The 27,567-nt window shown below is 37.0% G+C and overlaps 1 protein-coding gene across 3 annotated transcripts; it reads left to right on the plus strand.

Moving 5' to 3' along the window:
* The first annotated feature begins 1,251 nt into the window (after positions 1-1,251).
* On the plus strand, positions 1,252-26,402 carry LOC18434938 (protein PEP-RELATED DEVELOPMENT ARRESTED 1, chloroplastic). Of its 3 annotated transcripts, none has more exons than XM_006844997.4 (10): positions 1,252-1,948; positions 2,166-2,321; positions 13,147-13,215; positions 13,333-13,503; positions 14,952-15,095; positions 25,004-25,165; positions 25,248-25,313; positions 25,410-25,469; positions 25,551-25,723; positions 26,103-26,402. In XM_006844997.4, exons 1-9 carry the CDS (start codon positions 1,628-1,630, stop codon positions 25,593-25,595), a joined length of 1,194 nt encoding a protein of 397 aa, XP_006845060.2. In that variant the 5' UTR covers positions 1,252-1,627; the 3' UTR covers positions 25,596-25,723; positions 26,103-26,402. The 3 variants fall into 3 exon arrangements, with proteins under 3 accessions (XP_006845060.2, XP_088726388.1, XP_088726389.1); XM_088870263.1 differs by having other exon boundaries at positions 1,421-1,948; positions 13,152-13,215; XM_088870262.1 differs by lacking the exons at positions 25,248-25,313; positions 25,410-25,469; positions 25,551-25,723.
* Positions 26,403-27,567: the final 1,165 nt, after the last annotated feature.

Genomic DNA, 27,567 nt, shown 5'->3' on the forward strand with positions numbered 1-27,567 from the left:
TTTAGGAGCATAATATCATATTGGGCCACTTGTTTTACCTGTAATTCTTGTAAAAAAAAATTTGTTTTGAACTTCTTCTATTTTCTTCCAATAGTTGTTTGCTAATCCAGGGCCTCAAACTGCACAACCATAAAGGACAGTTGGTTGTACCATAGTGCAAAAAAGTTGTCTTTGGACATCCCAACATAAGATGGCTTCCTTTTTGCATCAACTTCTCAATGCAAAGAAGGATTTCATACCTCCTGTGATTTTTTGTGCAATGTATTTATTCCATTTAAAATTATTGGAGCATTCTAAACCCAAATACTTATATGATGAAACAATCTCAACCTACTCAGTTCCTATCTAAAAAGCCAAGTCAATATTTCATGTACCACTGATCATAATTTTAGTTTTTTGGACATTCATATTCATTCTAGAATACTGACAAAATTCACCAAAAATGTGAAGCATTTACAGACCTTGACTTGACTTGGAAATCAAAGCTACCTCATCTGCAAAGAGCAAGAGATGAGCATGAGATTGGCCTAATAGAATAGAATCACTAGGAGGAATCTTAGTCGCTAGTTCATCTATGAAAACACCAAATAGTGTGGGGGAAAGAGGGAAATTTTGCTTAACACCAACAGATCTATGAAACATCATACTGTCATGAGAATTATCATATTTGAGTTGGATACATACATCTGAGTAGAGCATTTGGATTGCTGACATCAAAGGTATTGGGGCCTCGATATTTTGTAGTCTTTGCCATGACTGTTTTTCTATTGATAGAGTCATATGGTTTAGAGAAATCCACAAAAATTATGAAAGTTTTCTTGGTTTGGTATTTAGCTTGATAAATGAGATATTTCAAGGTGATGAGATGATCTCTTGTAGAATGATGTTGTCGAAACCTGCTTGAAAATTACTCGTATTCTTTTTCCTCTACCAATATACCAATCTTTGATTTTAGGATAGTTCCCAAAAGCTTTACAAAGATATTCCTGTAATTGTTTAAATATGTTTTGCTTTTTTTTTTAAACAACATTACAGCTATGTTAATACACCACTCTTTATCCAACCCAAATTCCCAACCGTTATTGAGTTTTCTCGATATGGTTCTCGATCAAGAGGTCCACCCCATTTTAATATTTTAACTCTATGATTAACCCCAAACCCACTTTGACATCCGGGAGCAATTGTGACCTCCTTATATCAAAACTAAACCGTTACACACTATACTAAACCTCACTTTGACATCTAATGGTCAGCAGCAACTGTGACCTTGGATCAAAACTAAGCGGTTCCCCACTCTACTAACCCTCTTTATTTTACCGATCGTTGTTGCAGTGGTGGATCCTCTCGACGTGCACAAATTTAATTCCAAATTCCGTACATTGACGGATTATGAAAGCGAGCCACGTATGCACAAGAGCGCAAACTCATTCAAGTTTTATGGTCAACATTTTCAGGATACAGGCTCCAGACAATATCTAAAAAACAAAAGGATGGAAATGGAACCCCATTTGCAGGAGTCTCTCGCTCCAAGCCCACAGAGCAAACTGCTGCTTGAGTCTGCAGACGTCATTTCTCAACTCAAATCTGTCCCAATAATATCTTCTAAAGGGCAAAAAAAAAATAAAAAATGAAAGCCCTGTTTTCCTCCTCGTCCCCCAATTCCCCCCTGATTACAGTCCCAAAATGCACCACTTGCTTTCTCCCTCCCCTCTCGTTCAAACCCACCAACCCTGCTTGTCTCAGAGAGAAAAGCAGCATGCTTTTCTCCAAGTTGGGCCCTCTACAGTGTACAGCTCCTTATGAGGTTGCGGGAGGTTTTCCTGATGCGGATTTGGGTGTAAACAAAGGAGGTAATAATGGCGGAAGGGATAAAAGTAAAGAGGATTATGAGGCCTTCCTCAAAGGAGGAGAGCAGGTCGTTTCTGTAATGCAAGAAATGCTCAAACTCGTACGTCTCATTCTTTGAAAAACTTTGCTTGCTCGATTAAAAGTAAAATGAGGTGAAGTGATGCCATCTAGTGGTTGTGTCTTTCTCAATTCTATTTGCCATTTCTTTTCATTTTCGGCGATTTGCATTCACAGTTGCCGTAATTGATGGTTTGATGAAATGTGATGAGATGGCGTTTGCGAAGCAAGCACATGTTAAATGCATGATTTGTTTGTAGTTGGAAGATATGAACATGGATGCGAAATCAGAGGAAGTTGCGGTAGAAATAGCTGCCCAAGGGGTGATAGGGCAGAGGGTGGACCAGATGGAGGCTGGCTTCTTGCTGGCTCTTGACTACATGATTCAGGTTGCTGAAAAAGATCAGGATGACCAGGTATATTCTGTTGTTTTTTGTTAAAGCTGCGTACCCGTTATTTTATTTTACCAGGTATCTTATTTTATTTTTTTCTTTTACTTGCTTGATCCTTCCTTTCTAAGTGTTGATTTACTTTTCTTCTTTGCTACATTGCTACAAGATGGTGTATTGCTTTATGCAGTTGGTTTCTCTTCCTCAAGTGTTGGTGTTTGGCCTTCTTGCTTCTATGTTTCATGCCTGATGTTTATTGTTTTTTCACTCTAGTGGTTATTTGGCAACACAATTGGGCTGAACTGGTTCTCTATATATATCAACTTCTGACTTTCTAATTGTTTTTCTCCTGATTTGAATCATTATATTATTATTATTGTCTTTATTATTTATTAGTTGTTTTAATGGCCTTTAAGCAAGCTTGTCCCCAAGGAGCATTTACTTTGTGCAATGAAGCACATGGCAACTCCATCATTACAAGAAAGTAGCCTATGATGTTGTATAGTTTACACTTTTGAGTCCCACAATCATTACAAGAAAGTACCCTATGATGGCAACTCCATCATTACAAGAAAGTTCTACTATTTGTTTTTTGAGTAGTTCAGCTGGGAAGGGGTCCCATGTTAGGAATGGAATTCAAGGTGTCATAGTGTGGCACCCCGCCACCCTGAGCTCCTAGTCTTGAGTCCATTCTTGAAAAAGGATTGTTCAGCTTTGTTTGGTTTTTTTGAGACAAAACGATTTGAACCCTTGACCTCCCGTACCCAAATTGATGTATACCACTAAGCCAAACCTTACGGTACAGGTCCCACTATTCTTCACATTAAGTCTGAAGTCGTTCTGCATTCAGTGTTCATTATGGAAGCAAAACGCTGTTTTGAGGAAAACCTCATGAGTTGCATGCCAAGTTTGTAATTTGCATTGTAGTAGAAGCTCCTTGTAATCTACTTCTCCTAAACTGATTGGAAGTCACAAAGGCTATTCTTTTCTGAATAATGTAAACCCTTCTGATGGTTCAAATCTGGTGTTCTTTGATGATCTGTCATGCATGATAAAAGGTGCTGGATATGCCATTTGCTTGCAGGGGACTCTCATTATGCAATGGAAATTTCAATCCTTTTGACTCTCCTTCTAGAGTTTGATCAAATGGTTATTGTCCTATTTTTCATCATGGCAAGGCAGTCAAGTAGGTTCTCCCAAGGAGGTTGGATTCCAGTCTTACACATGATGTACAAGTACTTCTTTCGCAGGTCTCTAATATCAGCCTGGTCTTCTGTGCTCCCTTCATCCATTTCTCACTTAAATGATAGTGTTACTGTTGTGTTAAAGCCTCCGGAAATTCCCTCCCCCCCCCCTGTTAAGCAGTTCTTGTTCCAGTTTTTTGGTTTCCATTTCCTTTTCTTGGGAAGCTTCCGTTCATCCATCCGTCATGCTCTTGGTTGGTTTTTATGTGCTATAGCCTTTTTTTTAGCTTCAATTATAGAAATATAAAAGTCACTGGATTGATCCTTGTTCCATTTCTTTAGTTCCCCTTTAATCTCTTTAATCTAAAGCAAAGGAAGAAAAAGGGACAAGCAGATAACCTTCAAATTGTACCATCCAAGAGCATTACATCCACAAATGTATTCTCTATCTTTTATTATGTTACAGAACCAATCGTGTAACGATAACAAATTGGGCTGTTGTCCATACTACATTAGGAATGAATAAAAAATTAGAGGAGAAGAAACATCAGTGGACGCAGAACTCAAAGCAGATGACAGTTTACAATCTTGGCTAATTGATCGAAGTGGGTAGCTCCAGTAGAACCATAGTTCATGGCAACCTACATGGATAGATGCATTCGATTCTCACTGCATGCGAAGCTCAGAAAAACTCATATATCCATCTGAGCCCTTTATTCCACTGTTTCTACCCATTCCTCGATACAACGGGGGTGAGTTGCTATGACATGTGGGCTTCCTGGTCTCATATTGACTTGTCTGTGTCAGGTGATTCTCAGCGCATGCGAATCTCAGAAAAACTCATATACCATCTGGGCCCTTTATTCCACTGCTTCTACCCATTCCTCGATACAAGGGGGGTGTGGTGCTATAACATGTGGGCTTCCTACTATCATATTGACTTGTCTGTGTCATATAGAGGAATATTTAGACTTCAGTAAACTTGGGGAATCCACCTGTAATTATATCATGATGTTATTTGGACCATCAAGAAAATGGGTCAGATGACTTGCCAAATTGGCCAATCAATGCACTGCTACTTTCACCTTCCAATATCTACATGATAGGCCAGCTGCTAGAACCCTCGGATATGTTGATTATTTTTACCACATGCCACCAAAGGAATGCTCGTACTATCTTACTGGCTTGTTAGTGACAGGGAGTTGCTTATAACAATCTCATGAGTCATCAGATCTTTCTCAGCTTCATGTTTGTGTAGAAAGAGCTTCTGAGTGCTTGGTGTACTCCATGTTTCTAACCAGCACATCAATTGATGTTTTTTCTCTTCATTTTCCATCAGAAGACAAGTAGACGACATACTTTGAAGCAGAGAATAAGACCAGGAGAAACATGTTGAATTAAGTCAATTGTCCAATGGATGAGTTTTTTTGTTTTTTGATTTGTTTCCAATGGATGAGTTTTATAAATGGAAATCTGCTACATGCCCGAGTTTTTGCTTATATAGTATGTTTTATGTTATTTTGACGTTTAGGTGGCATTTTCTGATGTGTTAAATGTGGTAAGACCAATGATTAGGAACTTGCCTCGGCCAAGGGACTTGGCTGGCTGAGTCTAAGTAGAATCAGCTGAGTCCTGTACTGGGCCAATAGCCCTGGATAAACTTATAAAAATTAGACAAAATTAGAAAAAAATAAAATGAAGCTTCTAGAAGTTAAATAAATAAAAGTATAGAAATGGATTAAAAAATCAATTCATAGTTGAGGACATTTTAAAAAAATTCCAAAAAAAGGAAAATGTAAAAATAGGGACTTGCCAAAAAATAATCAATCTTTGCCAAAAAAATCCAAACTATATATAAAAAAAAATTATAATAACAATCCCATATTTACAATGTTTCTATTGGCTTCTTGGTTCGAGTTCCATTACAAACACCTTTTTCTTTTTTCTTTTTTTTTCTTTTTTTTTTTTTTTTAATTCTTCACAATGGTTTTTCCTTTTTTAAAATTTTGTCCTACCACCAGTGTTTGGAGACTCGCTTTAGTCGACTCCAATTCTAGCGAGTAGCTTGGCCTTTGACAGGCTTCCAAGGCCTGAATAGGTACTTAGTACAGGGGTGAGTATTGTGCAAAGTGCTCCACTACTGTGGAACTCGGGCTGATTCACCCGAGTTCACAGCATTTGGCTAGTTGACGCAGTATTAGCCCAAGTACTACTCACATAACAGAATAAAATGAGGTATTCACCCCCTTTCCTTCATTTAGAATTAGTTGAAATTAAAAAAGAGAGAGTAGGGAAGAAGACAATTAGACTAGATCTTAGAGAGAGAAAGAGAAGAAAGAAAATAAGGAAGAAGTAGATGAGGGGAGTGTAACTTGTGGGAAATAGAGAGATAGAGAAAACACGAGAGTGGCGTGATAGTCCTATGAGACCTCCATCCTGCTTTCTTATATTAAGTTACAGCCTAATTACATTGTATAGACAATACTGCCCTTATCAGAGAAATAAGACAAAGTCCTGAACAAAGATAAATGAAAATTCTGCCCATTAAATACAATAAAACATATTCTTTTATTTCCAACACTCCCCCTCAAGCTGGTGCATAGATATCAATCATGCCCAATTTGCTTGTGATATCATGTAGTCTGTCCCATCCAACAGCTTTAGTGAAGATATTTGCAAGTTGATCTTTGGACTTCAAATGTGGAAGTGACAACTACTTCGATGTGTTTAGTTCTTTCATGAAATACTAGATTCTCTGCATTGTTTGCAACTTGATTGTCATAATATAAAGTTATGGGATTAACTTTAGCAAATAAAACAAGAACTCTTTTAACCCACATTACTACACATGTACCATGAGCCATTGCCTTGTATCTTGTCACGACAGTTTTTTTCTTGCTTTTCCAAGAAACCAGATTTCCTAAAACAAAGGTACAATAACTAGTTGTGGATCTTTTATGAGTTTGGTAACCTGCCCTATTTGCATCGGTATAAACAAAGTTTGGCTACCTGCCCATTCAACATCAGTATAAACAACAACATTAGGATGCCCTTGATTGGAGAAAACTATCCCTTTGCCTGGAGCAAACATGAAATATCTTAATATTCTTTACACTGCATCAAGGTGTGGTTTTCGTGGTGCATGAATAAATAGGCTAACCATGATAACCGCACAACAGATGTCTGGTCGAGTGATGGTGGGGTACATATAAGCTTGCTAACTATTAGTTAGGAAGTGGAGTAACTCTCCCCTTTCTCTAAGAATTTTTTGATTGACTTCTATAGGAGTATCTGCGGTCTAGATCCCAACATCCCTGTTTGTTGTAACAAATCCAAAACATATTTTCTTTGAAAGATGGTTATTCCTTTCTCTAGTCTGGCCACTTCAATTGCTTGAACATACTTTAGGGGACCCTTCTTCAATAAGATGTAAGATTCTCAATGCCCTTCAAATCATCTCAATGCCCTTCAAATCATCTCCTGCCATAACAATATCATCAACATACACTATAAGTATTGCAATTCCAGGAACATTCTTCTTCACAAAGAGTATATGACAGCTTGACTCTTTTTGTTTTGAAATTGACAGCTTGACTCCTTTAGAAACCAAATATCAGCAGTGCCTCATTGTATTTGTTAAACCACTCTCTAAGAGACTGTTTAAGTCCTTATATTTCCTTTTCTAACTTGCACAACTTTCCTCTCTCCCCCTTAATCTGAAAACCAAGAGGCATGGCTATACAAATTTCTTCTTGGATGTCTCTATGCAAGAATGTATTCTTAACATCTAACTGATGGAGTGGCCAGGATTTTTTAGGAGCTAGTGAAAGAATAATCCTCACAATGTTCAACTTCGCCACAGGAGCAAAACTATCTTAGTAGTTTATACCTGGAGTTTGAATGAAACCTTTTGCAACTAATCTCTCCTTATACCTTTCAATTTTACCATAAGCTTTGTATTTTATGACGAATATCCATTTACATCTTATGACCTTCTTCCCTTTAGGAAGGTTGGTAACTTCCCATGTATTATTCCACCCAAGTGTTCACATCTCATCACCCATGGTAGCTTTCCATTGAGGTTGTGAGAGTGCATTTGTGACACATGAAGTTATTCCAACACAAGACAGAGCGAATACGAAGGCACGATGAGAGGAAGACACAAAATTGTAGGATATGAAGTTTCATATTAGATGCCGAGAGTATGTGTACCTTTGGGTAAGTACAAATTAGGATTCTCTGAAAGGGTGTAAAAGTTACCTGAGTCAGGATCAGTTCCTGAATTTGGGTTAGCATTTGAGGTATAGTTGCTTAAAACTTCGGGATTTACCATTTTCTTCCTCCTCATATATGTCTTCAACTCCTCTGGATATGCACCATTCTCTTCAAATAAAAGAGGTGTAGGAATTGAAAGGGGAATAACAAGTGTGCTCTCTTCACTAAATTGTATCGTATTCTCCCCTTGAAGAGAGCACTCACAACCTATAGAAGAGAAATAAGGGACAAATTCAAAGAAAGTAACATCCATGGAGACATAACGAACTTTGTTAATGGGATCATAACACTTGTATCTCTTTTGATGAGATGGGTAACTCATAAACATACATTTGGAAGCTTTAACATCAGGCTTGTCCCTCTTTGGACCAAGGATATGGACAAAACACATATAACCAATACCATGGGATGTATAGGAAACATGGGCAAGCTAGGACGAACAATTTTAGCAGGCGACTTTCCCTCAAGAACATGAGTGGGCATGCAATTTCTCAAAAAAACAACTGAGTACCGCTTCAGACTAGAAAACTTTGGAGACCTTCATTCCCAGTAAAAGAGCTTGAGTGACTTCCAAAATGTGTCTATTTTTCCACTTTGCAATACCTTATGTTGAGGTGCATATGGACATGTTATTTGGAACTCAATCCCTTGATCAAGACGATAATCTCTGAGTTGGTTTAACACATAGCTACCGGAATCTCTCCACTGACCTCGCGATTCCGGTTCCGAAACCTGATTCTGCGTTTGCTTTAAGGAATCTCCACGGAAACTGTTTTTCGGAACCATGGAAACTCGATTCCTTAATTTCAGAATCTCGATTCATCACATTTTTAGAAACCATTTTTTGGAACAAGGAAACTCAATTCCTTAATTTCGGAACCGATTGAACACATCTTTAGAAACCATTTATCGGAACCAAGGAAACTCGATTCCTTAATTTTGGAATCTCGATCCAACACATCTTTAGAAACTTGAACCCATTAATTGTGGGTGGACGTTCCCAAATATATCAAATATGGATTCCAACAAGGATTAAATCTTGATTAAAAAATAAATAAATTCAAAGTATCCAAAAAAAAAAAAACAATTCGAAGTACATAATGTCCAATGTCTATGGTGGTTGTGCACTTCCTAAAGGAAAATGGAGTAGAAATCTTCCTTCAAATGCTTCTAGTGGTTGCTGGTTTTCATTATTTTAGTTGTGTGACCCTAGATGGCTTTTACTTTAAATTTAAAATATAACTGGTTATGCAACACATACAATTAAAAATAAAACCATGGCGTAGACATAATCCTATTTTGTCTTTATAATAATGAAGTCAAAATCACAATTTAGTAATACTTAGCTTTTGTATATAATGACCGTAAGTTCAATAGTCAACACAATGCCTTTAAAATTTGGGGAACCTTCTAATAAGAGACATACAATATAGGTTCTGAAGTTGATAAGGTTCAATATGTGCTTGGGGCTTCCTTCTCCATAAAAATAAAATCTCGATTCCCGGTAGGTGTCATCAAACGCATTCCATAGTCCATATTATTGTAAATCTTGATCTCAAACTGGCCTGGATCTTTGATCATACTTCAGAAACTTGATTCCAAATATGTTAGAATCAAGATTCGAAACAACAACATGTCTGTTCCACATATGTCAGAAACTCGATTCCGCATAGTAATGAATCTTGACTCCTAGAGTTTCGATTCCAAGGGAATGGAAATCTCGATTCCAAGGGGATGGGAATCTCGATTCCAAGAAGGACGGAATCTCGATTTCATGTGGATGAAACTTGGATCTATTTCGATCGAAACGCGATTGTTAAAACTAGGAATGTCGTTCCCTGCGATTCCTATTGTACAGACAATGATTCCTAAGACAGGAATCTTCTAGCCGGCGGCAATTCCGTGATTCCGGTTCATAAAACGATTCGGGTTCCTAGGCATTTCCAACAACTATGGTCCTGACGGTTTATGCTCTCTTTAATAGGGTTTGGGTCAAGATGAGTTATGGCTTGCTTGGTTAGGCTCTAGTTTGTAAGGTTAGGGTTTGGTTTGGTAGTGTTTGGTTAGGTTTTGGTTGGGGTTGGACTTTCTCTCTGTATAATGGGGAAACTGAGGAACAAAGTTAGGTTTTCTCTCTCTACGGGAGTTTGTCTCTCTAGCTTACTCTATCTAAGTCTCGCTCTCAAGTTTCCAACATTCAACTCTTCAAACGACCTAGGGTTGAGGTTTATTATAGAATTCAAATGAAAGGTAGGTGGAAAACTAAAAAGCTAGATGATTCATGGGTGGATTATTAACTTTGTATCCCGTCACTTTTTTAAAAAGTAGGTTTGGTGGGGTTTTTCTAGGAAATTTCAAATTATTACCCTTGGAAGCATTGGGGGTTCATATACCTCCCATCGCTCTATTAATTCAGCCAATTTTTTCACCTCTGTGGCCGTTTTGGCTTTGTAGAGTCGTAAAGAATCGACCTAGGAGCGATTTGCCTCAAATTTCATCAAAAACTCGTAAGTATTGAGGGAGTTATGAGTGTTTTTGTTGGTGTGAGTCAAATTTCCAGCAACATCAAAAGTTTAGCATTGAATAGGCTTCAAAATCACCTTCAATTTTGTGGGGGGCCATGGCAAAGCTTATCTTGATGGATAGGGGAGTGAGTGAAGGATCTCCTCATAAAGTTCCAGTTTTGGAGTACTCTTGATTGGGAGAAATCATCTATGGACTGGGCGGAGGTCACCAAGCCTGCAACACGTGAATTTTCTTCAACCCCTCATCTTATCTCTTCAATCTACCCATGATTTGGGCTAGGAACACCACACTTATATTTGGAAAGCTCACTTAACAAGGAACAACATATCCAAAATTCAGCCAATCTCAATGCAAGAATTGGGAGAAATGGCTAGAACAGACTTGATTTCTCTAGCTGTTTTTTCTGTTTATTGTCCATGGTGAATAATACCCGTTGTAGGATATAGCAGTGTGCTACCATGAAGTTCCTTTCGAAAATGGTAGCAAATGATATTGGGAATGACATGAAGTATTAAAATTAAGTTTTTTGAAGATATGGCTATCATCCCTAAAACTTTCGGCTCCACTTGGTATTGATTTTTGGGTTCTCTTTGTAAATTGACCCACTTTCTCTTGGCTACCCATGTTATCATCCATGCTTCTGAGATTGCCACTTGCATATCTTGGCCTCTCAATTTCGGAATTGCTTGATTTTTGGAAGATATCTTGGAGTTTACTTCATTAAAGTTTTGCTTAGTTTGGTGCCCATGTGCATCCATCTTGGTAGAGTTTGACCCACAACCCTTCAATCATGTGTGTTGTGTTGCAACTAATCCCAAAACCCACAGTTTTTATTCGTGGGGTCCTCTTAACACCAATTCTGACGATCTCCCAAATTGGCCATAGTTTGTGACCGTTTGGGGGACTTCCTACAACCTTCTGACCGGCAACTTATCGGCGCATATGTTATCGGTTTCCTATCGGATTGGATAACACGTTTGCTGTTGACGGGCTGTCCTTTATCACAACCATCATCTACCCTACCTTTTAACGGTTTTTCGAGTAAAATGAGGGCCAAATGCCTGCTCTTATGTTTTAAGTTCATTCTCGAGAGTGGGTTGCAATAGTGTGGTCCCGTTCCGTACTCTATATCTATCAGAATTGATATACGAATACCCCCAAACACCCACAACTCTAACGTGGCATACACACACAAAAAAAAAAGGCAATGTTTTAAAACTTGTTTAATTGAGGAACTTAAAATTTGCTTTCATTGCTGGTTGGGATTGGCCACTGATGATCAACGGACTAGGTCATGTCCATCTAAGCCTTCAAGCGAGCAGAATCTCGTCTTCTTTTTTATTCTGTTACTTTGTTTTAAAAGGCGAGATGCGGCCCAATGCATTGGGGGCGCCGATGCGACGAGGAGGCTCGATGCGGTCCAAATGCGGGTGCATCACCCCGATACGGTCAATAAATAAGAAATTTATAATTTTTTTTAAAAAATAGGTTAATGCATAGAAAAAATATGGAGGTGATTTATGGGATAGTAGGTATTCAATTTATTCATTGACTCCAAAAGTATCAGCTGTCGGGGATTCTGTATCCACTATCCCCTGATAGATCATAGAAGACATTACAAAGTAGAAAGTAGAAACTTGAAACTAGCTTCATAAATCATTCAACAACCATAATCACAAATTTACAACTACAAAGTTTAAAGTTACAAAATACAAAATAAAAGTCCATGAAGATTAAAGAGTTCATAAGTATCACACCCAAAGTAAACATATATCGATTTCTTCTTGGCCCTTGAAATCATCAATTTGTTGTCAAAACTTCACTAAAACTCTCTCAAATCAACGCCCAAAAGAAACACATCAACAACCAAAGGTCAACCAATACGAAAATCTAAGAATTTCAAAAAAGTAAATTTCTGCCACGTTTTTTTTTTTATCGATTTGATGAAGTAAAGGCTATGGATGTGGCTGTTTTTGGTAGTTTGGGGGGGAGGGGGTGGGGGTGGGGTTGGGGGGGTGTGGTTTAATACCCTATTTCCTTGAAAATGGCCATTCCTGAGTGGGTTTTTTCCACATCACTCGCTGGCCGCATATGCGGGCTATGCCAGATGCTGCGCTTCCCTCCAAAGCGCATATGTGGCCTCATGCGATGCGCTTCCCAGCAGATAATGCATTATGCGGCCGCATTTTAAAACCATGCTTTATCCCTTTTGTGGCCGCTGAAGGCCCCTATTTGAATGGAACTGTGTTCTGGACATTTCCTTTCATTATTTCCAGCTATATTCTTGGAAGAGGAAACCTGATGCTACACCAGACCGGGCCATTGAGCAACTTCGTTCCTATATATGTATGTATTTTGATTGGAGATGCATTACCGCTCAGTTAAGTCAGCGCTTCCAAACATTTTCCTTTCCTTTTCAGTACTTATAGCAAGTGATCCAACAGTTTCAACTCCATTCCCTCCTTCACCAGGAATGGCCATTTTCAATTTCAACTCCCCATTACTAAAGAGGGACCTTCAATCCCTCATTCCTTTATCAAATATGAAGGTCATTTATAGTTTGTAATAAGCTACAGTTTAGTTTCCATTCATTGTCGTGTAACATTTTCTGAGTGTTCTTGAATAATCATGCTTTTTGGCTAGAAACAATAAGGGAATCATTGTTGTAATCTCTAAAATGTTATAAATGGCATGTTGTTTATTAAATGTATTTGTTATATTCCATTGGATATTATCCTTGTGATATGTATTTGTACTGGATCCATTCGTACTAGCTTATACTAGCAAAGTTACAAAGTTTTCTTTTGATTAGTACTTAAACTTAAGGTCCTCAGGATTAGAAACATCTTCTTCTTTCTGTTGTCCAGCGCAGGTCAATCTTGGATGTGATCAAACAAACAGTTTTGTCCCATCTGGCTAAGAAATGCCCGCCTCATGTGAGTGTTCTGTTCCTTTGGTGTTTCCCTTTAACTGCAGAATACTGATCCTTATGATTGTTACCAATCATTTGTCTTGGTCATGTGGTGATTAGCGCTCTACTGTCATGGTGTCAGGTTCAAGTAATTGGTCTTCTTTGCCGGACTCCTAAAAAAGATAGCAGATATGAGTTGCTTCGTCGGGTTGCTGGTGGTGGTGGTGTATTTAAAGGTGAGAATGGTGCAAAGGTTCAACTTCCAAAGGCCAATCTAAATGATATTGCTAACCAGGCTGATGATTTACTGGAGGTAAATAACAACAATTTCTTGTAAGGATAAGTTTTTTTTATGAGTTCATGCTGGGAGCTTGAAAATGTGTGTTTTCCTAATCTGGCTTGGTACAAAAAGAATTTCCCTGTCTCCTAGACATCTGCAAGTCTTGCTTGCTTTGAACCATCCGATATCTATGCATTTCATGGGAATAATAAACCTGTCCTTAGGGTTCAGATGTCACTTCATTCAACTCTCAGCTTGGTACAACATACGATTGAAAATGATGGATGACATATTCACTAGTTTTAGACTTCTGCAGCCATTGCTTTTTTCCTTTTTGAACCATTTGATTTCTATGCATTACATGGAAACAATATAGCTGTCCTTAGGGTATAGATGTTACTTAACACTCTACTTGCCAAGGCATACAATTGATCATTTTGTTATCTATTAGAGCTCTGGGGTGTAACACCATTACTTGTTTCCTATATGCTTTTCCATCCTATGCCTTCCTCATTAACAAAGCAATTTCTGGTTATTAGTGCTCAATAATGAAGAATATAGAGTATAGGGCATTGCAGTGCAATTGCATATACTTTTGTCCTACAGAATTTGATCTACGGGAGTCATGGAGAGTTCAAAATTTGTCCCTCATAAAAACCAGCTTTCTTATCCTCCCTTCTTCCCTCCTTGAGAAGAATTAATAATTAATCATTCAAAGGAGAAATAAACAGAAATAACTTTATTGTTTTTAATATGGCGGGAATGTTTCAGGCTGTTGTTGGTTGCTTAAGCTGAAGCTTAACCTGGACTGTTGATTCTGATGATCCTGTGGATGATTTGTCTATTATTACAAAGCCTCCAGTTCTTTTAGAGCTTAAGAACAACGTCAATAAGTCAAATCTAACCCTTATGATGACTTGAATCAAAATTAGTATCACCTAAAATTGCTAAACTGTAAACAACTAAAATGTCCTTGTGCATCATGCCCCTTAACCAAGGGGAATGCCCTTGTCAATGGTAAACGGAATGTTGTGTACCCTATGTCTGAGAGAGAATTATGGCACGACAATTATTTAATGCCTTATTTCGTCACTTAAAAGTTGCAAGCAAGAGTCAAATAGTTTCCTATGTCATTTACTAGTATCAGATAACTACATGTTCCTTTTTCCTTTAATAGTACATATGCTTGAAGTTTCTTATGTTATTGCTAGATCTATTTTCACATGTTCAATTAGCTAGTCTTTCCAACAACAACATCAAACAGCCCAAGTTTGTGAAGTCAAAGTGATTTTATTTGCCATGGAGCACAACAATTTATTGTTTTTAATTATTATGGAACGCTGTACTTGGTATTTACTCTTCTACTTTAATCACTGTTTTCCATAAGGTTTGGTGATGAGCCAAAAATATCTATGGAACCCTTAGACTATATCGATATGCTTCTTAATTCCTGAAATCTTCTGTGCTGTGAGGCTTTGTAGACAATGGAAGCTAGGCCTACAGTACCAGATCGGAAGCTTCTCGCAAGGCTTGTATTGATAAGAGAGGAAGCTAGAAATATGATGGGTGGTGGGATTCTAGATGAAAGAAATGATCGTGGACTTAGTATGCTTCCTCAAGCTGAGGTTCGTCAGTAGTAGCCATTCGGGTTTTTTTGGACTATGATAAAGTTTGCATCTGATTTCTGACTTTTTGATTAGAAAGATTTGAACTTTGTGTTTATATGCACTTGATGTTTGTCTTTGAGCATACTAGGAAATTTCCCACGGTTCATCGTAATAGTTTTTCTAAATGATTGTTGTTCCTTTGTGCATAGATCCATTCCTGATATACAAATTTACTTTTTTATTGGAGAGTTTAAATGGTTACTGAATTACAACATCGTATTCAAAGTGAGTCAAATCATTGCTATGTACTTGTCAGATTTGGCTTGCTGTGCATGACCATACCTTAACCTTGGATACAACCCTACGAGTGCTTTATAGTAAAACAATACATTTAATAATGTATTTAAAATGGCAAAAATATACTTGAAAAACATTTTACAAATACTAATGAGTTAAAAAATAAAAACAGTGAATAAATAATATTTGAGAAGGTAGATTAAGATTTCCAAATGCAATAATCTGGACTTGCTTTGTTCGCTGGTTCATTTGATATGAAATTTACAATCGTATTCAGATTTATCGAAAATAAGAAATACAAAAATAATAATTGAACCCCATCTTAAATAATCTTAGCAGTTTTATTTTTTCTCTCTTTACTAAATTTTGTGATGTTTTATATACTCTAAACTTACTTTTCTAAAAATATATCTTGTGTAGTTTGATATATGATTCTGTAATGCAACATTTTGGCCATTATTAGCAAAGCTTCTTTTGATATAAGATTCAAAAATTTATTTCTTCTTATGAATAGTCTAAATCAGAATATGATAGACAAAATTTCTTCATCGAAACATAGTATGATAAGCTTGTCAGCTGATACGAAGAGGATTATCTAACTTTAACAAACCCTTCAAGATACAAAGTTTAAGATCATAATGGATTGTACAAGATGGATTTATGAAATATATGGTTGCTTTTTGCTTAGTTGGTTTTCATAGGTAGCTTGTTCATTGTGTAAAGCATATGTGAAATTATCACTAAAGACAAAAGTGTACTTTTGTTACCTTTATCAGGTCATAATAGAAATTTTCAATAAAGGACAAGGGCATTTCTGCTAATAAAGTTTCAAGATATTAATTTAAAAAATAGCAGTATATTTCTATGCACTATCTTAGAAGTGCCTGCGTTGGGCGCCTAGTTAGGTTGCGCCTCGAGGCTGGGCTGCTGCATAGGTGTCCCGCCAAGGACAAAGCAGCCTAACCTATCCTGACACCTAAGCACCTGAGGCAGTGCTCAGATGGATGTTGGTGTAAGTGTAGAGATAGATCCCTTGGTGTATACAACTTTAAAATTTTACCCAAGGGCTCAAGTAGACCCATTTACATACACATTAAATCAAAAGTACAACAAAAATAGACTGATACAACGCACTTAGCTCCCTGATATGCAACTGAAACTGATGATCAAAACACTTCCAAATAGACCCAACATAATTTGCATTCAATTGGGCAAAGTAAAATTGCTTGAATACAACTCAATTTACACAAAACAATTCAGCCAGATACACCCATGAGACAATCTAATCAAACACTTCCAAACTTCAATACAATTCAAACCAAAGCAATCATAGATTACAACTTATTCAACAGCATAAAAATGGAGGTCATGGACCATGGAGGGGGAGCCATTTACCTTAGTGTGCGGGGATTACCTTTATTGGCATTGTACACCCAACACTGGATCTCCTCCTCAATAGTGTGGGTGCAAGAGCCCCTGAGCCTTCCTCCAACTGGGAAGCCCAAAACCTCCCTAATCTCACTTAGGTGCTGGAGGGGAATGTAATTAAGATGAACTATGTGACCTAGGATGCACACATGCGTTGTGGGATATTTCGAGCAAATTGGTAGCCGAAAAGACAATACTATTTGCAAGACTATATGACTATAGAGGGTCAGAGTGAGGTCTTAAGGAATGAATGAAATAGTCTTGAGAGAGAGCTTTCACCTTTCTGTAACTTGCATGAGATGAGAGGTTTCAGGCAACTTTGTAATTTCCACGGAGGTCCTTCAATGTTGGTATGGAGTAGGGAGCATGTCAGAGTATGGAGGGTAAGTGCTAAGAAGAGGGCCTGGGCTTATGGACTATACCACGTAGCCAAAAACAATACCGTGTGGGAGACTATAGACAGAGAGGGCTTAAGGAAATGAATAAAATGGCCTAGAGAGAGAGCGTTTACCTTGTTGTAACTTGCATGAGATGAGAGGTTTTAGGCAACTTTCAAATGCCATGGAGGTCCTTCAATGGTGGTATGGAGTAGGGAGCATGTGTGGCGTATGTAAGGTGAAGTGCAGACAAGAGGGCCTAGGCTTATGGGCTGTACAATGCCCTGCAACTGACTGTGAAAGGATCTCTCTCTCTCTCTAGATGGGGCCTAGAAAGCTATGAGTCTCTCTCTCACCCAATTTAGGCATTAGAATGTGTATTATGGGAGGTGAGGACCCCTTCTATAGTGTGAGATTAGGGTTCTATGAGTGTGTAGAAGGTTCGTATTAAGGAGGTATAATATGGACCAGTGATTTAAAAATTCCAGGGTCGACATGAAATCTTTCGGTCTGATCTTGGAATCAGTCACCTCATTCTGGTTCTACGTATATATAAGAAATATATAATGGACGAGTCTAAAAGGGTACTACCGGTTCTGCACAATAAAACGACAATTCACTACAGTAAAACGGCAATCCGGACCGCCGATTCAACAATCCGGACCGGTTTTTGGCTGGTTAACTATTTTTTCAAGTGTTTTTTTGCCAGTTCACTATTTCTTTCGCACAGTGAAATGGCTATCTGGATTGCTGATTCGCCGATTCAAACCAGTTTTTGGGGTGCCCAATCTGGGTCACGGATCCATTTTTTAAATCACTAATATGGACCTTTAATCTAGGAGACCTATAGGGTGAGAAAGGCTTCCATCCAAACCATTCATCCCTTAACCAGCTGTCATATATCATGGGTTGATATTTGATTCCATTAACCCCTTAGCTAATCAAAACCATAATTTCTCTTTAATGATTTTGGTCTTCTAAGGTCTATGTACATTAATCCAAATGTAATTATATCCATGTAATATTTAGATAATCTAGGAGAGAGAAACTTATAGGAGGGGTATACCCCTTAGATTTAAGATTTCTTTTTCCTTTCATTTGATAGGAGAGTGAGGATGAGATAATCTCTCTCTCTTAAGTTAACTAATATCACATGGGCTTCACATGTGGTGAATAATAATGTGACAAGTGTCCCCCCATGCAGTATGGATCTTGTGCCAAGCATCCTCCATGTACTCAACTATAGATCAGTCCAAGGTCCTTGGTTCATCCAATCCTTTCCCCCACTAGAAAAACGTGTGTGAATAAATGTGACTTAGCTCCCTTTAAACATATCATGGTTATCTCTAAAACCAAGCTAGCCTTTAAGTGGGAGGGCTGCCCATTCTGGTGAAGTCAAAGTGATGTCAGCAGCAGTGGGGGCCCACATGTGGACCCCATTTTGGCCCATGCGAGGCCCATTGGCCACTTGGGCCTCATGTGTGCCTCGGCCCACTGTGGTGTTCTCATTGGAATTATTTTGCTTGAAGTTTCTAAGTCATTTTGGCACTGAAAAGTTATCTAAAATTCCAAAAAATACCAAAAACCGTTTTTTCTATTTATCTTACCAAATTAAAGTGATTTGGCCTCTTAGAAACATATTAAAGAGAAATTAGATATCATAGGGTTTGGATTCATAATTGTAGGGTCACTCCACTTGTCTTATTCCAATACTCATGACCACGTTCTCAAATCGACCCAACAGAACCCATGACCCAAAGTCTTAAGCAGGGGCTTATGATTAGTTCATCAAAGCCAATCAATTGTTAGTAAATTCCAGATTTTGAAGTGAATATTAGGTGCACCCCCTAGGACAAGCAAAGAGCCAAACATGGATGCGGGGTTTCCCCTCTTAAGCTCATGTTCATGGCTTTCCCAGGACTCCCCCCCAGAAGAGATTTCCTCAAAATGTGGCTCTCAAATGCGCATGTCGTGGGAAGGCAGTTGTTGAGGTTTTGGCCCTTGTCCTCACACGCTAGCCTTCCCACGCGGAAGCTCAACTCACTTTCCACAAGGAAATCTTTGACCTTGACAAATAGATACCCCAGAAGGCTCTTTGATCACCCAAGAGCCATATGCTGATCCCTATGGGCATAGGATTTCATGGCTCAAAGTTATTACTCTTTAGCCCTAGACCTAAAACTTGGTCTCCTTCTGGGTCCCATCCTTCCAATGGAGACAAAATCCATGCAATAAGTATGAATACAAAGGGTATTGAGGCCTTGGAAAGGCCACTCACATCGAACACTTAGTTTCTCAAGCGATGCACCAGCCTCGAGTGGTTGTGCATGGTCCGGGGGTGGAAAATGTCCTTGTTCCATGGTCAATATGGTCTTTTCCCCTCATATTGAGGAGGACAAAAATATTTTCTATTTGGAGTGTGGGGAGCAGGGGTGTAGCGGGTATTCTAAACCTCTCAACCCCCAATTCCTCCCTAATTTTTTTATGGCAAGGAAGGCGTAACATGAATTGCCGATTCCTTTCGATCTTAACCACATTTCCTTTTTTGATCATATTTCATTATTTAAAGGGTGCGGTTTGTATAGAGCCTAGTCTCTAAACAATCAAATTAGAACCTACCTTCAAATAGTGTCGAGAAATGTAGTTTCAATATTGGAAATCTTTGTGATAGCCTTAAAATATATTTTTACATTTATTTATAAAGTTTAAAGCTTCAAAAATAGTGAAGATCGACTGATCTATTGAAATTTGAAAATCTTGAAAATTGACTGTCCAAAAATACGTTACAAAATAGACTATTTCCAAAACTTGAAATCCATTTTTCTCTCATGTCCATGCATCTCGATGTTGAGATGATCAATTTGAACCTATTTGGGCATTAAAACAACCTCTTTTAGTGAAATTTTTGAGGTAAGCTCAAATTTGATTGTTTAAAGCCTCAACTCTATATAAACTTTTCCCTTATTTAAATGTAAATAATATCTCAATGTCATTTCTTCTTTTTTATTTGATTCATTATGAAATATCAAAAAATGTTACAAAAGGCGATTTTGGGTGATTTAAGGCTTGATATTAACATTCATGCGCGAAATGTGACTCACATTGTACTAGTTATATTCAAATATTGGTTGTCAATTATTCTTTAAAAAATATTTTTTGGACTTTCCCTCTTCAAAATTTTATTCGATTGATAATATATGTGTGTGTGTATTTATGAAAAAACCTAAAAAACGCCTATAGGCGAAATGCTACAGTGTTTCGCCTCCGTCACAGACTTGCTATGTCCATGGCGGTTTATTGCATGGACCTACCACGGACAGCGTCGTCCGTTGCGGTTCCACGTGAATTTTTGGACCGCCACAAACCTAGTATGTCCGTACTCGCCATGGACAATACGTCCAAATTTTTCGGATGGCAATTGGCCTATGGGCCAAATTACTGTAGCATTTCGCCCATAGGCGTTGCGTAGATGCTTCCTATATATATATATATATATATATATATATATATATATATATATATATATATATATATTTATGTCCTGTCCTGTATACTATATATATATAATATATGAAAAATCTAAAAAACGCCTATAAGCAAAGTGCTGTAGTGTCCGTGGCGGTTTATTAAACGAACTTGTAAGGTTTCGCGTGATTTTTTGACTGTCACGGATCTAGTACATCCGTGACGGTATCGCCACGAACATGGTAGATCTGTGGCAGTCGAAAAACGTACGCCGCCCAATTTTTTCAACGGTGATGAGCCTATGGGCGAAAACATTGTTCATTGTCACCCATAGGCGTTGCGTAGTGTCTTCTCTCTCTCTCTCTCTCTCTCTCTATATATATATATATATATATATATATATATATATAGAGGAAAAAGCTGGGGTTAGCCCACTAGCTCATATGAACATATGAGCCCATTGGCCCAGATTGAATCTGGGCCGATTTGACGATCACGAATGTCCGGTAGTGTTTGAATTTTTTTCTTTTTTTCTACAAATCCAAATCACTTAAAATTTTAGGCGTATGTTCATAAAAAATAGGTGAATCTTCAAAAATATCAAAAAGATATTTTACATGAAATAAATTGACCAAAATGCCCCTTGAAAAGTTTCGGGAGGCATTTTGGTCATTTTTATTTTTGTGGATAATTTTTTTTATATTTTTATTAGGTGTGTCTTGATGAGAAGGACACACTTAAAATTTCAAGTGATTTGGATTTATAGGAAAAAATTAAATTCAAGCACTACTGGACATCTGTTATCGTCAGATCGACCCAGATTCAATCTGGGCCATTGAGCTCATATGTTCTTATGAGCTAGTGGGCTAACCCCAGCTTTTTCCATATATATATATATATATATATATATATATATATAAATATATATATTTGGGTCTCAAAACCGAGGTACCCCTGTTGTATCTTGCGAGCATGGCATTTCAAGCAAGGCACCTGCCTCGAGCTGCTCATGCCCTGAGGGTCTAAAATGTTAGATTTTTCCCATCATATTAAGGAGGACAAAGACATTTTTTTATGTGTTTTTTCTTTCTTTTTTTTTTGTTAGAGAAGCGTACAAAATAATGAACTGCTGTTTTTTTTTTCATGATAACAGATAACTAAGACTATTGGGATATTATTTCCTTTTTTTTCTTTTGTGATTTGATTTATTTGAAATATCAAAAGATCTTACAAGAAGAGATTTGGGGTGATTTAAGGCTTGATATTAACATCCATGTGTGAAATGTGATTCACATTTGTGTGTGTGTGGAAAAAGTTTATAAAAGGTAGCAACCTTAAACTATATAAGTAAGGTGCATATCAAAAATCCATTAGGAAAGAGTGTCATGAAGTTGGGAAACCTTCCAATTGATCCTCTTGACCTCAAGATGTATAGATTAAAAAAAACAGAATTTGAAGTTTTAAAAATAGTACATCTTGTTACAAGTTTGTTGGGCAGCCTATTTTTAAGATTTTCAAATGTTTATAAATTTACGCAATCTGCACTGTTTTTTGAAATTGAAATTCCATAATTAAGGGTAATATGGATTTTCATGCGATCATAAGGTTTCCAACACTAGAATTATATCTTGTAGCACCATATAAGAAAAAGCTGACAAAAGGTAGCACCGTTAATGAATAGTAATATAGGTGGAATCTTGGATATTAGATCTTAGTTGAGCGATTGAAAATGCATGTCACCATTTGACGATTTTTTTTTTTTTTACAAATCAGATCGTTATGAAAGTTTGAGTATATATATAGATATATATATATAGGGTTATGTTAGGGTGCTCACACTATAGAGTAATTTATCATTGTACTCAATAATTTTGGACACTTTTATACCTTTGTTTTGCACATAGAGAATTTTTTAATAAGGGTATTTTTGATCATTAGGAGGGTGTGATGTCATCCACATGGGGTGTGATATCACCCACATAGAGCACACTAGTGGCATTCAGTGATCCATGTGGGTGATGTCACACCCTCGTAATCATAAAAAATAGGGGACTCTTTGAAAAATATAAAAAAAATATTTTACATGAAAAAAATTGATCAAAATACCACCGAAAAGTTTCGAGGGTATTTTGGATATTTTTTTTCGGGGATAATTTGTTTTATATTTTTATTAGCTGCGCCTCAGTAAGATGTACATACTCTCCAAATTTCAAGCCATTCCGATTTGTAGAAAAAAAATGAAAAATAAAACACTACCGAACAATCATGACCGTGCGATGAAATTTGGAGGGTAAAGAGGGTAGAGAAAATCACTATTCATTTTCGCTTATGGGGGTTGAGAAGACTTTTCCATATATATATATATATATATATATATATATATATATATATATATATGGGAAATGATAGCGTAGGCCCACTAGTCTACAGCTATATATGAGCCCAACAGCCCATATTCAATTTGGGTCGATCCAATGATCACGATTGCATATCTTATTTTAAGTTTAATTTTTTTTCTATAATCCAAATCACTTGAAATTTTAGTCATGTGCTCTTTAAAAATAGAAGAATCCAATAAAAATATCAAAAAAATATTTTGTACAAAATAAATTAATCAAAATACCCCCGAAACGTTTCAAGGGTATTTTGGTCAATTTATATTTTACAAATTATTATTTTTATATATTTTTATTTGGTGTGCCTTGATGAGAATAATAGACAGTTAAAATTTCAAATGATTTGGATTTGTAAAAAAAGAATTAAATTTAAAATGCGAAATGAGGTCGTGAGCATTAGATCGGTTCAGATTGAGTTGGGCTCATATGTAGCTATGGGCTAGTAAGCATATGCCATCATTTCCCTATCTATATATATATATATATATATATATATATATATATATATATATATATTTATATTTATATCACCTCTTAACACCATTGCGCACCATATAAAAATTTAAAACAAAAAATAGTATTTTCAAGAATTTAAAATGACCAAATTACCCCCATTATTTTTAGGGATGTTTTGGTCATCTCAAATTTTGCAAAATATTGGTTTTATAATTTTTCTTGCGTGCCCTAGTTTTTTTACACATGCCCAAAATCTCATCTTAATCTAATTTGAAAAAAAAGATTAAAACTCAAGCAATGACATGTTATTCAACTATCCCATCAAGGTCTAATGATTGGGGTTCCACCTATTTTACCATTCATTATAGTTGCGCTACGTTTTTGAGCGTTTTCCAAATATATATAATAGGTCTAAGAAGGATGAGAACATTAAACTTTCCCTTAACCCATCCCAAGTTTGGGTAAAACTGCTGTTAGGTAGGCAGCTAAGACAGAATTTTGCCAAAACTTTCTATGGATCCTGAACCTAGCGAACCAAGATTCATGTAGTCGACCTCAAATAATTGCGAAAAGGCTCTGCTGAGGATGAAACAATTTTCAAAAAACTATGTTAGGATATACACTCTTTTCATTCTATTTAACAATCATGAAAACACAACATTTGAAAACACATAATAGAACGTGTTTCTTAGCCCAATTAATGTGGGCCATCCATTTTAGTGAAATACTTACATCTAGGCCTTAGAAGGACCTTTTTTTCCTTTTCAATTTTTTTATACAGCTTTATTATCATAACATTAAAATTGTTAAAAAAGAAAAAGTTTTCAGTTCTTAAAGACCTAGATTTTGAAAATCCACCAAATGGATGGTCTAGATTCATTGTTGGGACTCGTTTCGACCATATCTAGGGTAAATTGAAATTTTTTTTTTTTTGGTGGATTATCTATTGGAAAAGTGTGTGCAAAATTTGGGTCGATATAAATGTCACAACATGGTTTTGGTTTTAGAAGTATGGTTTCATTATATTATCACATTGACATAGTTACATGTATTATCATTTATATGAATGTATATGAATATACATGTATGTATGTATTATAATTTATACCCTCCATGCTATATTCATAAATGTATGTTTTGGCCTCAAAACCGAGGTGCTCCCAAACGAACATATATTGTCATTTATATCCTGCATACTATACATGTATATATGTATATCAATTGTACTCTTACTTTATGGTTAAAGTGCGTATATTACCCACCTTTTCACTAAAAGCAATATCTTTATAGTAAAACAACTCATTTTGACCTCAACCATTGTATTTCAAAGCATTGTTTATTGTGATAAAACTGATAAAGAAGTATTACGTTACGATTAGTGGTTTCTTTCTCCCTGTAAACTGGCTTGGTTCAAAATATGATGTGAAAAGCTTCCTCTTTGAATGAAGTATGATCATCTACTGTATATTCTTGGATGACGAATTATTGTGCCTACATTTACTTGCAGGTGAACTTCCTAACCAAACTAGTTGCATTGAAACCGGGGGTTACTGTGAGAAAGATGCTAAAGGAGGTGCTTGAAGGAAAAAATGAAGGTGCAGACCACACAAATGAAGATACAGATGGTGACAGCAGTGGGCAACGTATGTCGAGTGGAATTTTTCATGGGGTCAGTTATTTCTTTCAATACCTAGCATTGCATAGTTTCAAGTGCATAAGGTCATCGCCTATTAAATCACTGTGTTCTATAGGAAAGTATGACAGGCCGTAAACCACGTCCTGTACGCCCAGGGATGTTGCTAGAAACTGTTACAAAGGTAACTCTCTCTCTCTCTACACACGTGCAGAAATGCCTTGCCGCCTTTGTTTCTTAGTTTCCCTGCCTAGTTTGAGGCTTTTTTCTTGCTTTCTAGGTCCTGGGTGGTATATACACGTCAAATGCACCTGGTATTACAGCCCAACATTTGGAATGGGTTAGTTGTTCCCTAAATTCTGGCTTATAAGTGTCCGCTTCTTCTAAATAAAGTCTTAAACTCATGCTGTTCTACTTTCAGGTTCATCAACAGACTCTTCAAATTCTCCAAGAACTTGCTTTCTAGATTGACATGAGTTTTACCGTGATACAAAGCTCTTCCTGGCCCAATGTTAGTGCAAAAAATTTGAATCCTATTTCCCTACAAGGTCATAAGCTGTATACTTTGTCCTGCTGAGCAGCACCGTCTACTGGGTAAGGAACACATCTTCTTGGGCCTCTATGTCAATGGTTTAGGGTCCAAATTCTTTTTTGTTCTAGCTATATAAATAAATAAAGATCATCCTGAGGAAAGAATGAAAAGAACACGACCAGGTTCTGCATCTAGATGATAGTGGCAATTGCAAGTGCTTCTGGCAATTATGAATCTTCCTTTAGGATGCTTAATTCTGTTGTGTAGGAAGATTGCTGAGAACCCCATCTAGGCATGCTGATAGTCTGTTGCACCCATAAAACAATGATTTCCTCAGACATTTTATTTCTTTTGCAATCTCACTGTTTACCACAATTTTGTGGGCTTCTTTACCTTTCTGTGTGTTAGGTTTAACTGTTTGTCCTGTCGGTAAACCATTAGGATTGAGATTCTGCTGGACTGTTGCTGAGGACGCACCATGAAAGGGAAGATTTTGCTGGTATTCATGATCTTCTTGTTAAAAGAGCATGTCTTCCAGGCTGCGATGCCATGAGTCAGCTTTGGTTATGGTTTATTTAAAAGATCAATATAATCCAGGACAGTTTTAATCTCTCTCTATATGTAGATATATATTTGTGGTACTGTCGGCTAATGTCAAAATGAATTCTGCTGGAATTTAAACTGTTTTTAGTGCAAGTAGACCTGGGGACTTCTTCTAAGAGAATAATTACATTGGCACCATCTGAGACTACCAATAAATCCTCATGCCGAATGGGACCTAAAAACTCAACTGCATGCCCATCATTTTGAATCTTGAAATGTTACCCTAAATTGGAAATTTAGGAGCTTGAGATTGTGAGAGCTAGCTTGGCTCTTGCATCATTTCTTCAAGGATGCAATTTCTATGAGGCCTAAGCTTTATAAAAACAAAGTAGAGTCTCACCTTGAATCCTTGTGCGAGAAACATTTTGGGCATCGGAAATTTCAATAATGGCTCTAAAATCCTTTTCTAGCATCGAGTATGAAATTTGAAGTTCAAAAAATTGTATATATCGAACACTTATTTTTAGCAAAAAATAAATGGTTGAGATATAATGTGTTACATTTTACATTATTTTTAGGGATTGGAATTCAAATTTTTTTCACAACCATAATGGTTAAGGTCGAGATGATTGATTTGAAGGTTTTTGGATGTCAGAACCATAATTTTCGGTGAATTTTAAGGTGAGGCTTTACGTATTTTAGGTCAGCAACTCTACCAAAACATTTTCCTTTCCAATATATTAATCTAGGAATTCTCCCTCAAACAAAGCAAAGTATCACCACCCTTAAGAATATATTATACAATAATAAATCCCATCATACTAACAAAATCCCATTGTATTTTCAACAAACAAAAGTCCTAAAATGCGAACTTCTGCCCTGTCGCTAGCAACAATTTTAAATTGGAAACCTCCTAGGAACAGTCGCATACTGGAAGAAAAAAATAGTTAAGAAATATGTTCCTTGATAAATTTGGAAGGTCATGCTCCCTACTATAAATCTTGGCGGCTTGCAAAAGAAAGGAATAAGCGGGTGAAAGATATATGAAAGCCATCCACTCAAGCGATAATGAGAGATGAATCCCCAATACTCACAGGCAACTCCAAAAGAATGACAATGAAATTCTTATCTACTAGGGATGGGAGTTCCCGAAAGAGAACAACTCCCACGCCTAGGAGCGATAAGAGCACTTTGCATCTACCTTTTTTGTTTTGTTTTGGTAGTTAAGTAGTAGGAATCGAACTTGGAGCTATTACAAATGAATGTCAACTTCTAACCATTCAAGCCAAGCCCAAGCCCAAGCCTAAGCCTAAGCCTGAATTCCTAGCTGTGCATATGCACTTTGTACTTATTCGACACATTA

Source organism: Amborella trichopoda, chromosome 6 (assembly GCF_054954075.1).
Source record: "Amborella trichopoda isolate Santa Cruz 75 chromosome 6, AtrichopodaSantaCruz75HAP2 v2.0, whole genome shotgun sequence".
Taxonomy (NCBI): Eukaryota; Viridiplantae; Streptophyta; class Magnoliopsida; order Amborellales; family Amborellaceae; genus Amborella; species Amborella trichopoda.